Source organism: Triturus cristatus, chromosome 7 (genome assembly GCF_964204655.1).
Source record: "Triturus cristatus chromosome 7, aTriCri1.1, whole genome shotgun sequence".
In the NCBI taxonomy this organism is placed as follows: domain Eukaryota; kingdom Metazoa; phylum Chordata; class Amphibia; order Caudata; family Salamandridae; genus Triturus; species Triturus cristatus.
This window is the reverse complement of record NC_140590.1, coordinates 1,641,896,070-1,641,910,780: the sequence shown is the minus strand read 5'-3', so window position 1 is coordinate 1,641,910,780 and position 14,711 is coordinate 1,641,896,070. Positions and strand designations below refer to the sequence as shown.

General features: G+C 44.6%; 1 protein-coding gene across 5 annotated transcripts in view; it reads right to left on the bottom strand.

Moving 5' to 3' along the window:
- Positions 1 to 14,711, bottom strand: part of MYT1 (myelin transcription factor 1) — a 133,338-nt gene that overhangs the window by 52,377 nt on the left and 66,250 nt on the right. For 4 of the 5 annotated variants that reach the window (XM_085619670.1, XM_085619672.1, XM_085619673.1 and 1 more), the window contains exons 3-5: positions 9,366 to 9,420; positions 5,319 to 5,349; positions 745 to 807 (exon numbers count right to left, since the gene is read on the bottom strand). In XM_085619670.1, the coding sequence (XP_085475796.1) occupies positions 745 to 807; positions 5,319 to 5,349; positions 9,366 to 9,420 (149 nt within the window). The remainder of the gene's footprint in view (positions 1 to 744; positions 808 to 5,318; positions 5,350 to 9,365; positions 9,421 to 14,711) is intronic. The other variant, XM_085619671.1, reaches the window with a different exon arrangement.

Genomic DNA, 14,711 nt, shown 5'->3' with positions numbered 1-14,711 from the left:
ATAGTAAACAAGGAGAGTCTGCGAGTAAGGGAGGATAGTCATTGAGCAATAGAAGGAAGTGATCAGCACGTTTTTGAAGTCCATCAAGGAGAAGTCTTGAGGAAGAGGGGCAAGATAAAGGGAAAATTGGTGATGAGCGAGGTAGGATAGTCCATGAGGAGCAAATTAGAAAATTCCGGTTAATGAGGATAGACTATGAATAAGGAAAGCCCAAAAGGGAATCATTGTTGGGGGGAGGGAAGAGGGAACCTGATGAGGAAGGAGAAGCATTTTGCTCTTCAGAAAGTAGAGCCAATGAAGGTGGAGAGTTGCAAGTGAGGTATGGAACACCTTTACTGTAGTAGTGAAGGCATTCCATACCTCGAGTCTGTTCGTGCACCATTAAAGTACCTACAATAGGCACTGTTGTGAAAGCTAGAACCTCCGCTGCCCTGTATTGCCACCCCAAAGATAATTTATGAGTTAAGCAGAAGTCTGGGGTTGACCATCTGCTTTTCTGTGCCAATGGGCTAGCCACCGTAGAGTATCATCTATGAGTGAGTTTTGGGGCATGAGTTATCCATTCCTCCTGTACCTACTTTCAGGTGGTCTCCCTACATCGACCATGGTTTACCAATGAAGGACTGTCTGATGGCCTGCCTCTACCTTTCACACAGCAGATCGGTGCTCTTCACTACTTCCCAGAGTTCATTATCTACAAGTGAGGTATGGAGTGTAGGGTGATATCCTGTCCCTCAGTCATACCTTCTGTGCCTTGCGTATTTTGCGCGGATATGTCCCTCTCCGGTACATCCAGGGGTCGGACAGCTGGAGGGGAAGGAATACAAGACTGGTCACTGCATTGTGCACCACGCCATTTCCCATTTACACAAACTGCACATGCTGACAACAGTTCACATTTAGAGTGTGGGGACAGCTGGAAATCCACTCTCAAAGCATATGCAATTTTTTTAATTTTAGCCGTGGGCCATGCTTTTAAATTCCGACCAGGTCTCTCTAGTTTGCTAAACGCCTATGAAATGGCTCACGTCATTTAACGAAGTGAGCAATTTATTATGGACTGAGTAGGATCATAAATTAAAATGTTGAGACTGAGCGCAGATTGTACATAAACCCCTCCCCTCCCCCATGTTGAAAGATGTTTTCTTCTGGCCGACATAGTATTTCTTTTAACTTGCTACCACACAATCAATTGATTCTTAAGTGTTTTCAGCTTCAGGCTGTAACAGAATGCAGCACAAGACCTTCCAACTATATAGAGGCAGTTTGGCCTCTCATATAATCAGAGAATTCCGAGTAAACCAATGCCTCTGATAGGTCATTGAAATGCAGAACTCTAACACTTGTATACAATGGCTGTCTGCTACCATAGTACCCTACATCAAGAAATAGGGCACTGTACAGCGATACAAAAGACGGGTAGAGTATAGGCCCATGCTCAGAAACGTTAGTGTATTGGGACATTTTAACTGGCTTTTTGTAGTGCTAATGCTAGCCGAGCGCTTGTAACAGCCGAACTTTGGCCAAGGAGAATACTGAGCCACAGAAACATCTGCTGAGAGCTAGGCCACAAGTTGGTTGTATCCTAGAGTGGCAGATGTTGTGAAACTCGTTACCAGTCATAGCATTTGTCCACAATGAATAATTTATACATGTTTTAATTCAGGGGCATTTGAGACTAGTAGCAGACACGTGGTCAGTCTATGGACGAGCATAATGATGTGATTTGTTTTGTTTGCAAATTGTAGTCTAGTCATCTACACCTTTTGGACTTGAGCTTCATAGTAAATTGTGTATTTATGGTATGGAAAGTGGAGGTGAATTGTAAATTATGCTTTTTTTCTTTTTGAAAATATTCAGGGCTCCGTTGTATATTGCACTAAATGATATAACAAAGAAACGGCAAAGAACAAAGGGTAAGTTTCATTTTTCTTTTTTTTGTTTGTCTCTGAAAAACGTTGTGTCTAAATCTTATTGAACTGGATGCTTCTCCATAGGGCTAAACCTTGTGGCACAAACGATAGTCACATCCAGTTCCTACCCTGCAACCTTTGAGTGCTGAGAAGCCTGGTTGGGTGATAATGAAAACTCCATATTTTCAATCTATTATTTGAATAGGACATTATCAGACACCACAGAAGATAATTTGATCATAAGGAATATTCATCTATAGATATTGCTGGCAAGTATGGACCACCAGGCCCATCTAGGCCACAAATTTCTCTGTCTGCTATATCAATATTGTTTCTACTTAGTTTCTGTTTCTTTGCCTTAACACTTATCACCCTCTTGTGTATGTATTAGGCGTTTTTATTTCTGTAACCGATTCTGCTCTCACTACCCACATAAGTCCTGCCCATTTCCCACCTTTTCTGCGAATAAGAACATCTTTGTTACTTCTGAATCACCGCTGACAAGTCCTTTCTCATAAGCACCTGACCGACAACTTCTCCAGCTCAGTTATATGTCTGCACTGGAAGTTGCAAGACATTAGCATTGTATCTCCTATCTTTTCTTCCAGACTCTCCCTAGTAAAAGCCATTTACTCCCTCCCACTCTGACTTCTGATGGAGACCTTGCATTGTTATTATAGCTTGTTTCTAGACTTTCCTAACACAAGTCTATCCTCTTTCAGAAATGGCCATCACATATGGAAATGTTTTAGGTGAGTCCTCATCAAGTACATTAAGTACATTAATGGTAACAAAACACTATGGCCCTGATTCATAGATGCCGAATTTAGATGCGAGTGGACTATAGTTTGGCAACTGTGGAGACGACTCCGTCTTCACCATGGCTAAACTTCTCCAATGGCCCGAAGGAGTAAAAGCCATTGGAGAAATGGTGTATGTTCGCCCGCTCAATTTAGATGGACACACATATAGCATTTTGTCTTCTGCCCGTCACCGCCAGGAAAACACCGGCGGTAAGGGGCATTAAAAAAACTAAAAATGCCCCCACTGCTATGGGAGATGACTCCCATGGTGAGGGGCATTGTTTTTTTTATTTGCAAAAAGAAAATCCCTCTCAGGATTTTTGTTTTGAAAAAAAAAATAAAAAACTGATGGATGGCTCCATCATATTGATGGGACCGTGTGTCAAATTAAAAAAAACATTGACAGGAATGCCGACTTGGCGTCATTTCTAAATTTGGCTAGAATATAATCTATTCCATTGCCCTGATGGACTTAATCTCAGCCACCAAGTTTTTAAGTACAGGAACTAACTGGGAAGCAGGTGGAAGTCGCTGCTTCGGACACGAGGGAAGCTGCTTAGATGTAGATTCATCCTGTTGCATATAGAGCTCCTATTAGTCGGTCCTGGGTTTGCTGTATGTTGAGTTCATGTCATCCTCTCATGAGGGTTCTAGTTGTGTCCCTACTATATGATCGCCATCTGTACCTATCTTGCTGTGTGGTTGTTTCCCCCTGTTCTAGCCGCCCCCTTTCCTCCTAGCTTTGCCGAAGAGAGAAACAAACTTTGCAATGCTACTGATTAAACTTGTGATCCGAGTAAGCATTAAAGAAAGGATTTGCATTGTATTGTGGCATGGAGTGTACTGCTGTACGTTTTATCTCTGTCTGAAACTTCAATAAAAATAAATTAAAAAAAACAGAAAAACCTCCGCCCACCAAATTATAAATCGTGCTGTATGTTTCCATCGATTATACTCCATATTTCACTCCATTATTCCCCTGTCCTCCTTAACTGCCTTTTCTCTCTTCTAGGAAATATTGATAACATTTAATCAATAATCACTCAAAAACTTGATTGTCTACAGGACTATCTTTGAATATGTGCTAGCCATGTATATTATCCTAAATTTATCGATTTACACTTGACTGCATTTGAATTTATTTGTCTCCTTTTTGTCCCTCCCACGTCTTTTTAATCTTACCCCCATTTGTTCCACTCCTTAAAGGATATAGGCCCACATGTATGACAGTCAGGTTTTGCAACTCTCAAATTGCGATTTTTTGTGTTTTGCAGTTTGCGAGTCGCAAAGCCTGATTTACAAAGGTGTCTCAGACACTGTATGTGATTCCCAAACAAGCAACCTGCCTCATTAATATTCATGAGTCAGGTCACAATTTGCAACCCATTGGGAATGGCTGGTACTCAAAGGGATGGTGGCCTGCTGGGCTCAGAATAAATGTTGGCGACCCCATTCACAAAGGGGAAGGGGTCTTTTGGGGACCCCTTCCCATTTGCGAACTGCTTACCACCAGTTTTAAATTGGTGGTAATCTGCAATGGTTTTGCGAACGCATTCCCTGTTCCACTACATTCAAACACACCAGTGCGACTTGCTATTAGGAAGGGATGCCCTTTACATGGCCCTTCCTAATAGCGACTCGCAAACCCTACTTTGCGAGTCGGTAATAAGTTACTGACTCACAAAATAGGGTTGGTACATAGGAAAATGCATTTTACCCTGGGCTGCTTGCGATCTGTAATATGCGCTGTACATCTGGCCCATAATCTCTGTTAGCGTTTTTATTAGGGCAATTGGCAAAGAAGTTTTCCCAGTGCTTAATTTGAGCCAGTGCTTGCAAGTAGGGGCCTATCAGCAGACATTTTTGGGGACTAGGGTGTATTTTTCTTCATCAAACTTTGACCCAGAGCAAGAGAGAAAGAAAAAAATAGAAGGGGAATGAGAAAGACGGAAAAGACAGGACAAAGGGAGAAAGCAGGAACTTGTGTGAGTAATACTGAGGAGCAGAGGGTGTCTAGAAATATGGTTGGTACATAGGAAAGTGCATTTTACCCTGGGCCGTTTGCGACCAGTAAAATGCGCTGTACATGTGGCCCATAATCTCTGTCAGAGTTTTTATTAGGGCACTTGACAAAGAGGTATTCCCAGTGCTTTATTTGGGCCGGTGCTTGCAGGTGGGGACTATCAGCAGATGTTTTGTCTGATACTGTGACGTGATCCAGAGGCAGCAATATGTGTGTTTTTCTTATGTTGATTTACCAACCACGGAGGTCCAGTTCAAGGCCTGCATTTTCCAACCAGTTCCTACTTCCACTTCGGAGGACATATAATCAGCACTTACCCAGTCCTCACCCTCCTCTCTGACTTCCAGCAAGTGAATGAACAACAATGTCAGTCATACTGCTTACTCCCCTCCAGCAACCTTAGCATCCCAGGGCATCCCCATCCGGCCTCATTCGTCTGATAATTTTATATTTTGATAGTTTCAGGCCCATTATTACTTAACCTACTTTCTGTTTGCACTTGGGTCATTCTTTTGCGCATCAACATGATATTAATCACCAAAACTCAGTCTTACAACGAAGAAGAAGGCTGTCGCTCACCTTAATTCCTGCTCTGTGAGTTCTACAGGCACTAGGGAGCAAGGAGACAGAAAGGCAGTTAAATGTTGCTCGTCATCGCAGCAGGACAGAACACTCATTGTCTATGCACTGAGCAATTTTGCTTGATTATTAATATGGTAGGAAGGCAGGACTTGCATGTGAAGCGAACAGAGCCACCGACATGCTAAGTTTAAGTATAATAGATGTTGTTTGTAGCGCCAAGAGACTATTAAGTGTGTGGTCTACATTATGTCAAGCATAAAACCAAACACAATTTAGCGCACAGGCATCCTTCCAGCACTGGCACTTTCGTTATCTCTTCGATACTTGCCCATGGAAGACATCTGGGTGCCATGTTGGTTTACAGTAACTTTAACATGGCATATCACATCAAGCCCTTGTGCGCAGTGTGATCGAGAATGACAACATTTGAGTCCTTCAAGGAGGTTTACTTCTTCACTTGCCTTGCGGCCCTTTTTTAGGTCTCGGCTAGCGATGGCTGCGCTTGCGCAGTCTCGCTCGCGAGACATAATGACTTGGGTGAAGAGGGGCTTGAACCCGCCCCTCTTCTTCCCTGTTCTCCATTGGCTGGCCTAGTAAATGCTGGCCAGCCATTGGAGAAGAGGTCCCGTCACTCCGATCAAGCCCCGTCCTTTTCGGATCGGGGGGCGTGTTTTTTGCGAGAAGTCTCAGGGAGGAGACAACAGCAAAACACGCCCCCCAATCCGAAAACGAGGCTGCGTTTCTCCGAGGCATATCTTCTCTGCCTCGGAGAAAGGCGGTGGTGTCCCGGCGTTGCTCCCTCACCTGATCGCCTTGTGTAGGACTTGTTACTGGAGCTGTGAACAGAAGATTAATTATGTTGACTAAACAAAACAATGTATGCATTTAATGCAGTTTGATATAGCGCAGACTTTACCCAAAGGTGTCAGAGCGCTTTACACTAGAACCATATAGTACGTTACATAAGGAGATTTAAACAATGGTTCAAAAACAATGGTATTTGTAGTCGGAGTGTCAATAGACCCTGGGGGTCAATGAGCTGAATGTCCCCAGCCTCACGGGGAGAAAATAAGGTTTAGTAATCAGTGCAAACAGCCGCTCCACGTGCATTTCGAAGCGTTTCAAAACACGCAGCCATGCTTTCCAAGACAAGCATTTTTGTTCCTGATTCCCTGTTTTAGCAGACCGCACGTAATCGTCCGTTTACACCTGGTGTCCTGTTTGGAGAAAAACACACAAGGGGGCGACTTCGCAGGTCTCCTGCCTACAGCAGGCACTTCAGCTGAGCTCCCGTTTCCCCTCCCCCCAAATTGAGCGCAGTCTGCGCAGAGCGCCCCTCCCCTGCCTGCTGCCGTTGTAAGAGGCGGAGTGCGGGGCCAGTGAGTCTGGGCCGCCTGGGAAAGCGCACGCATAGCTCGGTCCGGCCGCCATTCCTCTGTCCCCGGCGACACCTGTTACTGCAGCACCGGAGCGGACGGAAGGTAAGAGTCCGGAGCCCGCGCGCCCGCTGCACCGAAGAGCACTGCGGAAAGGGAAAGTGCTGGGAGCCGAGGCATGCGGGAGACCCATGTCCGTTTAAAGGTACAGGCAAGCGGCTGAGCTCGCCCTCCCCCGCGCTGAAATGTGAAACTGGGCTGACCCGGTGGAAAGGGGACTTGTGTAGATTCGGGGTGCTGCACACTTCCCTGTTCCCGTTAAGTGTCCGAGTAGAGTCCAGTGCAGGTTGCTCCGCGGTGATGCCGTTCGTGTCTTCTGCCTTGGTAGCTGGTTGTTGTCCCTGCTTTGCGCTTTTGAAATCCTCCCGCGTGCAGTTTTGCTTTTGCTTCCGCGGCTGGGATGCCTCCGTGCATTCCTGCCTGCTTGGGAAGCCTCTGTGTTGTGGTCTGTGATATCCATGGTTGCTGCTTGTTTACCGCCGGAGTCTGATCCCTACATGTGATTCTTGTGTGCTCTCCCCGCAGGGTGTGTGCACTAATGCCCATGGCTCTGTGCTACGTTCTAAGGGCTGTCTGTACACCGTTGCTCCTGCTTTTGATGTCAGTGTATGGGGGCAGCCTCTTTGATGCTTCTTTTGCAACTGCCTGAAATATCTTGAATGTTTTGTTTCAGTACTAGTGATGGTTGTGTGTTCGTGCCTTTGGTGCTTGTGTCACACTGCCTTTTCACTGCAATTCCTGAATTTGGATGCCCCTGTCTGTATGCAGCTCCTGCACGTATCTACGGCATTTTTCATGACGGAGGTCCATATCTAGGCAACCAATTGCCCTGTACTGACGAGAGAAACACACGGTGTGCACAGGGCGCAGGTTCTACTTTTTGCCTCACCTGCCATGGACCCAGCCCCACACACCCTTTACTGTCCCTCCGTTTTTGTGCGCCTCCTACTGTCAGACTATGCTTCTTTGCACAGTGGTATATCCATTCCCAGCAGCAGGCGTCCAAATGAATCTGGTGGGTCAGTTAAGCGCTGCTCTCGAATTTAATTGTGGCTTTGTAAATGGAAACCCAAACATTCCACAGTTTTGTTTGTGCTGTGCTTTTTTTCATGCTTAACAATCCTTATCACTGGTGTTCTACCATACATCTAGAACAAGTCTGCTCGACAAGCCGTGTAAACCTGACAATTTACACCCGCGTGGTGTCACTAAGAGGACGTTGTTTTGCTACTTGTTGATTCAAAAATCACAATTTGATACAGTTATGTTAATCAGTAATTTTTGTCAAATTCGCTCACTTTTTTAAACGACTTTGCAACACTGGAGCTGTTAAACAAATCGAGTGATGGCAAGAATTACAGATTACAAATCTGCCCACTACTGCTGTTCACCTAGGCCTAATTTTAGGGAAGAAACGCCATCTTTGGTGTGGGGAATGTAAGGTGAAAGTCTTGTCTAGTCATTACAAGCCCCTTTCCGACTCTCAGGCGCCTCTTGAACAAATGGGTTATTACCCGTGGTTATGTTACACTTATCTACCATAGTGTAGGCTTTACTTTAATCTGTTTAATAATTATTCCGTGCGTTATCGTGTTAGTGATGCACTATTTTACGAAGGGATGAAAGTTCATGTGGGAATACGAACCTTAAACCTGCTGGCTGCTCTTAGATTTCTTAAGCAAGCTCGCAGCCCATTGGCCAGCCTTGGCTCCTGTAAGAAGGGTGGTGTTGGTGACAGTGCTATTTTTAGGTCTCGGCTAGCGATGGCTGCGCTTGCGCAGTCTCGCTCGCGAGACATAATGACTTGTGGTGTCATGCGTTGTAATGGTATGCGTTGTAATGGTATGCGTTGTAGTGCCATGCGTTGTAAAGGATGTTCCGTTGTGATGCCTGCTTTGTAAGTGTAGTGCGATGTAATAGTTGCGTTGTAAAGGTTGTTTCCCGTCTGGGAGGAGCGTCACCGCAACCTGTGCTGCTTTTGCCTTTAGTCTTTCACGTCTTTAGTCCATGATTTCCTCAATAGCCACTCTAAGATCTGTGTGTGTGTGTGTGCTAGGCTGTGTGTGTGTGTGTGTGGTAGGCTGTGTGTGTGTGTGTGTGTGTGTGCCTCTGTGTGGTTGGCTTTTTTGGTAGGTGGCTCTATGCGTGGGTGGCTCTGTCTGTGGGTGGGTAACTCTGTGTGTGTGTGTGTAGGTGGCTCTGTGTGGGTGGCTGTGTGTGTGGGTGGCTTTGTGTGTGTGGCTCTGTGTGTGGGTGCAAATGCAATAGGTCTCGCATTTGAGAGCGATTAAGCTATTGACATTGAAAATAACAATGCCGTTTCTTTAAATGTTTTAAAAACAAAAACATAAACAAAAATAATGTCATGAGCAGTGCCAATAGCTCTAACTTTAACAATGCCGAGACCATTGCATTGTAAATGCTTGTTATACATCCCAGTCAGTAGCGTAGCATGGGCGGAGCCACAGGGGCAGTTGCCCCGGGCGCAAAATTATTAGGGGCGCAAAATAGGGGGCGCAAATTGCCCGGCGTAATACTTGCCCTTCCACGGGCGCGAGCAGCGCACGCTACGCCGCTGGTCGCAGTTACAGCCATTGCGGATGCTTACCTCGGATTCCTTTCGATCGCGTCCTTGCTCTTCTTTCATCATTTTCTGCTTCCATCTGCAATCAAGAAAGAGAAAGGCAGTATTAATATCCAGGGAACATTTTGCTTTTGAAGAGCATGTTGGTCATTCGTAGCGTACATATGGTCTCAAAAACACAAAATATAACTAAATGAATACAATGCAGTGGGCATTTTGGTTTGAATATTGTATAAAGTAATTTTCTAAAAATACTAAAAATAAAAAATATATCCGTGCAAAGTACAGAGCTTATGTGTTGTGTTGGCCTCCCATGTTGTTCTCTCAACAGCTGTGAGGAGCAAAAGAGAAATTGGGAGATAATTTTCAAGGGTGCGCGGGTAGTTAGTTGCATGACAGTCATCTCTCAAAAGTTGTCATGAAATCACTTCTTTGCAATGGGTGCAACTGTTTTTCAGTAGAAAAAAAATCAATACCTCTCACCTCCTAGTCTAAGTGTTGTTCAAGCCCAGCACTAAACTCTCATGCTACAGGAGGCACTTGCACATGTAGGTTTATGCCCTGATTTAGATTTCGGGTGGTAGTATGTCTGGGCCTGATGTATGTGTTTGCAGGGCATGTAAATTACTTTGTTGCCCTGATGAAGGTGCCACCTGCCAATTATAGAAATAACTGCTTGTTGAGACTTACTGCGACAGTCAGGGTTTGGCACCAAAAGTCCACAGCAGTCTTCAGTGCTCGCTTTTTCTTGCGGCTCTTGGTGTCCTTCTTTTGTTGATTCGTCGAAACTGAGTTCCTGGTGTCAGGGGCACCACCTAAATACTCAGTTTAGGGGTGTTACAGAGAGTGACAGGTAGAAGCCAATGGGCTACTTACCTTTAGGGTGTCTACACCCTCTATATGGGAAGTGGGCATAACCCTGATCCAAAAAACCTAATTCCACCAAAACTCAGATGGTGGAATTCTAAAAGTGGTGTCCTCTTCAGGTAGCCCACCTTAGGGGACACGTCCCCTGACTAGCTAATTCTCCTGCTTGTCCTGGAGCCAAATGGGTTCGGGCAGGGCGTGGCATTTCCCTGGTCTGGGGAAGCCTTGGGTCGTATATCAAAGGTGGCCGAGGCTTATGAAGCCTCCTCCCTTGATATGCTGATCACTTAGCCGTCCTGCTTGGAGGAGGTGACCACACCTCTGGCCGGAGCAGGCACTGTTTCAGCCCTCAGAGAGCGCGGGCTCTCACCTGCAGAGGGTTAGAACCCTGTCTGTGGTGGCAGGCTGGTCTACACCAGTCAGCCAGCACACTAGTGATAGGTAGGTTTTCTTTTAAGGTTCCCTATGGATGCATGTATTAATAAATCTATCACTGGAATCAGTGTGGATTTATTAATACAGGATGTTTGATACCAAACACCTCTAATCTTAGTGAAGCCATCATGAAGCTGGGAAACTCATATTTACCAGTGTCCAGCATATGTACTCAATATGGCTTCCCTGTTCACTTGTAACATATAAGAATCGGCTCATGCAGATATGTTCACACATATAGTATAGTGCACCCTGCCTTAGGGATGTAAGGCCTACTGTAGGGTTGACTTACATACACTGCATGCAGTGTCTGCGGCATGGCACACAGGGGGTGTGCCATGCCGTGTGTTCTCTTTTCTCTGCATCATGGCACGTGGCTTGCAATGGAAGTTTGCATGTTGGTGCTGAGGGGTTTCTTTGGGTGGCACAATCAAGAGACCCTCTTTAGGACTCCATTCCCTTGGTAGCAGGAGTACCATTTACTAGGGACTTCAAGGGGTGCTAAAAGTGTTGCCCATTGAGGAACAATTGTACAGTGTTTAGGGAAAGAGATCTGGCACTAAGGACCTGGTTAGCAGAAACGCAGCGCGCTTTCTGTCAAAATTGCATCAGATACCAGGCATAAAAAGTGGGGGTGACCATGTCAAAAAGGGGTACTTTCCTACAAGCATTAGCACAAATTTGCAAAGTGCATCTTACCCTCCGCCCTCTCTGTCAGCCTTACTCCTTTCTCCCCCTACTCAGCGACTCCCCTGCCTCAGAAGAGATTGATTTACAAGATTATTTGTGCTGGGTGAAAAAATACAGTACAGATGGGAAATGGAAGGGTTTATGCGTTATCGGGACTGCAGTATGTAGTTTCTAGTAGATTAAGCTGTCCCATTGATACTTCTTGTTGGAGCAGAGGCCACTGTCTGTTCTCATCACTGGAAGCCTTTCTTTTCATATGGTGATGGAATGGTGTCTTTTCACCCATGGTTAAGAACTGTCTACAAAGCATTCATGCCTCATGACATGTGGAAGAGAGATGCTGCTTCTCTAGCTGTGGCAGTTTTTCAGAGGCAATAAAGAGAGAGTCATATTTCTATCATAAAGTGTCCTACAAAAAGCTAACTTCTCACTGTGTCGGAGGCTCTCATTTGCTGATCACTTTTTCCTCATTTTCAGCCAAATTAAACCCATGTTTCTATCCAGGTGTGCCTTATGACCAGCTCATATCATTGAAGACTTCTCAAAAAGTGGAGGAGCTTTCTCTGTGTTGCAAGCTCAGTTCTTGAACATTTTGCCCTATGACAATGAAGATCTGATAAAAGACAAAAGCACATAGACATTTGATTTTCCCCGCACTATTGCCTGGTGCACTAGACTTGTTGGTTTGTCTATAATATCTCAGTGCATGGAGAACGCACAAGTTTGCAAGTTGCATAGCCTCGAGTTACTGCCTATGTCCCTAACTCTGACTCTCATATCATTACCTCCCAAAGCACTGCATTTCTTCAAAGCTGCATCATTTTGTTCCTGCAGCTCTGCACGTTTGTGGTGAGGACTAGAGTTATTGACTAGTCATTTATGTGCACACTGGGCAGAAATTATGATGTTTTGCTCTGTTCTGGTGACAACAAAACTGCATTTTCTTTAGTACACAGCAGTGGTCTTAAACTGCAGAAAAAAGTTGCAGAACTTTTCCTGCTGCAAGCATTGGAAGGAGGCCCAAAAGCAAACAAGGTGTCTCTCTGTTACTGACTGTAGTGTCTCAACTTAATTTGGTCATTTTCGAGCAGTCTTTTCAGCGTGAATGTCTTGCAAGGTGTGGATTTTGAAAGTGCAGCAAGCAAACAGACCTACTTTCAAAATATACACAGAGTTGGCTTTGGTTCATACTGTCCCTTTCAACCACTGGCCTTTCTGACGAGCTTCTTTCTGTCATTGGCTTGAGACTTTGTGAATCGCGTCTTGGCTTAGCCCAGTGTAGCATGCATCTTGCTCCAAGTACTGTTTGGGTGTGTGCTTCCACATCCACTGGAGTGCTTGCAACAAACTGCATAAGGGGAGTTCTTTTGAACCAAGAACCAAAGTCCTCTTTATTTGAAATGCAAAGAAAAACAAGAGTCGCCCAAAGGGAAGAGACCCTACCCACAGCCCACCTTTCTTTTCTTTTCTGGCTTTAACGTGCTTTGGCATGATGTTAAACCTCAACCTAGCGGCTCAGCTAAGACTTGTTTTTTAAATTTGTTGTTTGATGCTGTAGCTAGTCCAGGAACACAGGACCGGGAAACTGAGGCCAAGCAAGATCAAACCATTTGCTCTACATCACACAATTTTGCCAAGCCCTAGAAGCCAACATTAAACAATACATCATCTGCTTCTTACTTAAGTAATAGTCTCTTTTCTGATGTTCTCACAAAAGTAAACCCTTATTAGAAAAGGCTCTGTATTACTACTCTAAAGCCGGCCAGATGAATGTAACATGTAGGTCACATAGTGGAATTGTAGCACAGCGAATGAAGCCTTTCATCCTTCCAAGATCATAAAATAATTGCAATTAATTTGGTAAGGCAAACGGCTTCTTTAACCTTACTTTTTCATGCCCTAGAGAGGTGCAGGTGTTGATTGAAGTATGTTGTGTGCTTTTCACACACACATTTAAAGACCTTTTGCATTGTTTCTGTCAATAATGAACTCTCTCGGCCGTTACAGTAGTCTCGCCCCATCTGTCACATAGGTGTGATCTGAAGTTTTTCTGCACCAACCTAATCTCAGCAAAGAAGATTAAGACTATTTTTAAGAATGGTGTTAGCCAGCGTCTTTTGAGTTTACTAACCATCACCCACATTTATATATATATATACACACATTTATATATATATATATATATACACACACACACACATACATATATATATATACACACACACACACACATATATATATATATATTTACTTATGGGGACTTTCAGGCAGCCCTCTTCGTCCATTGGGATGGTATTATGTCATTCACATTTGTTCTTCCGCCCACTAAAGCATACAGCATTGGGGAATGGGACGTCCCACTAAAGCCATTGGCTGACTTCAATGTGAGTGACAGCATTCTGCCCTTTCACAGGGAGCACATCCACATGCAAACTAGTTCCCTTCAGTGACAAATATTTATGTGGCAGTGTGTACTATTTTTTGCTTTTTTAGCTAAAGTTTTTTAGATTGACGGGTACCCAAAAACTCCCCTAACAATAAAGTTTAAGAAAAGCAAAACAAAACAGGACCAAGCCAAAAGGCTGGCAGTCCAGGGCAAACGTATTGGGTTTACGAATGCTTGTTGCATTTGTTTTGCGTGTGCTAAATCTGTGAGTGCCACACAGAACTGCATCACTTAGACATTGTCTTTTCCATTGCTTGCTATCCATTGCTCACGGATGCCTCTCTTATGCGCTCCTCTTTGGTTCCTTTTTGGCTCCATCTTTCCAGCTCTCTTTGTATGCTGTCCTCTCCAGGGGTGTAGCCCTGTGTGTCTCCTTGACAGCTGTATGCAAATACATCATTAGGGGCCATGTTGCATTTCTCCAAGGTCAGCATTATAATTCCATATATATTCAAGCGCTCGGCGAAATAAATGCATCTATAAAACACTCTGCGCCACACAAGCAAAGCGCACTCTGCAATATTTATGGGCATCTTCCAGAGATCTGACATTGTGTTTTTTTCTTTCCCTCTAGTGTCGTGTTTTTTTCCCCGTAATGCAATCTGTATTTTGCACAGTTTCCGATTCTTCTCTCGCTTATGGCAGCAAAATGGCTCATGATACCGCCAACGAGAAACCAGAGTTTGTTAATATATTTATTTTTTCTGGGAAGCAGTAATTGCCTGAGTGCATGTCCAGAGGCTGCCACGGGAGAGAATGAAAAACATGTCTCAACTCCATTGTCCTCAGAACAGCGCCTAATGAGCGGTGGTCCTGAGAATGCACAAGAAGAAGCCCCTATTAAATAACCCGGCGCCCTCTCACTTTCCACCAGTGACCACTGCGTCCTTGCTACAGCTCCAGTTCACAGCGCTGTTCATTTACCCTCCATA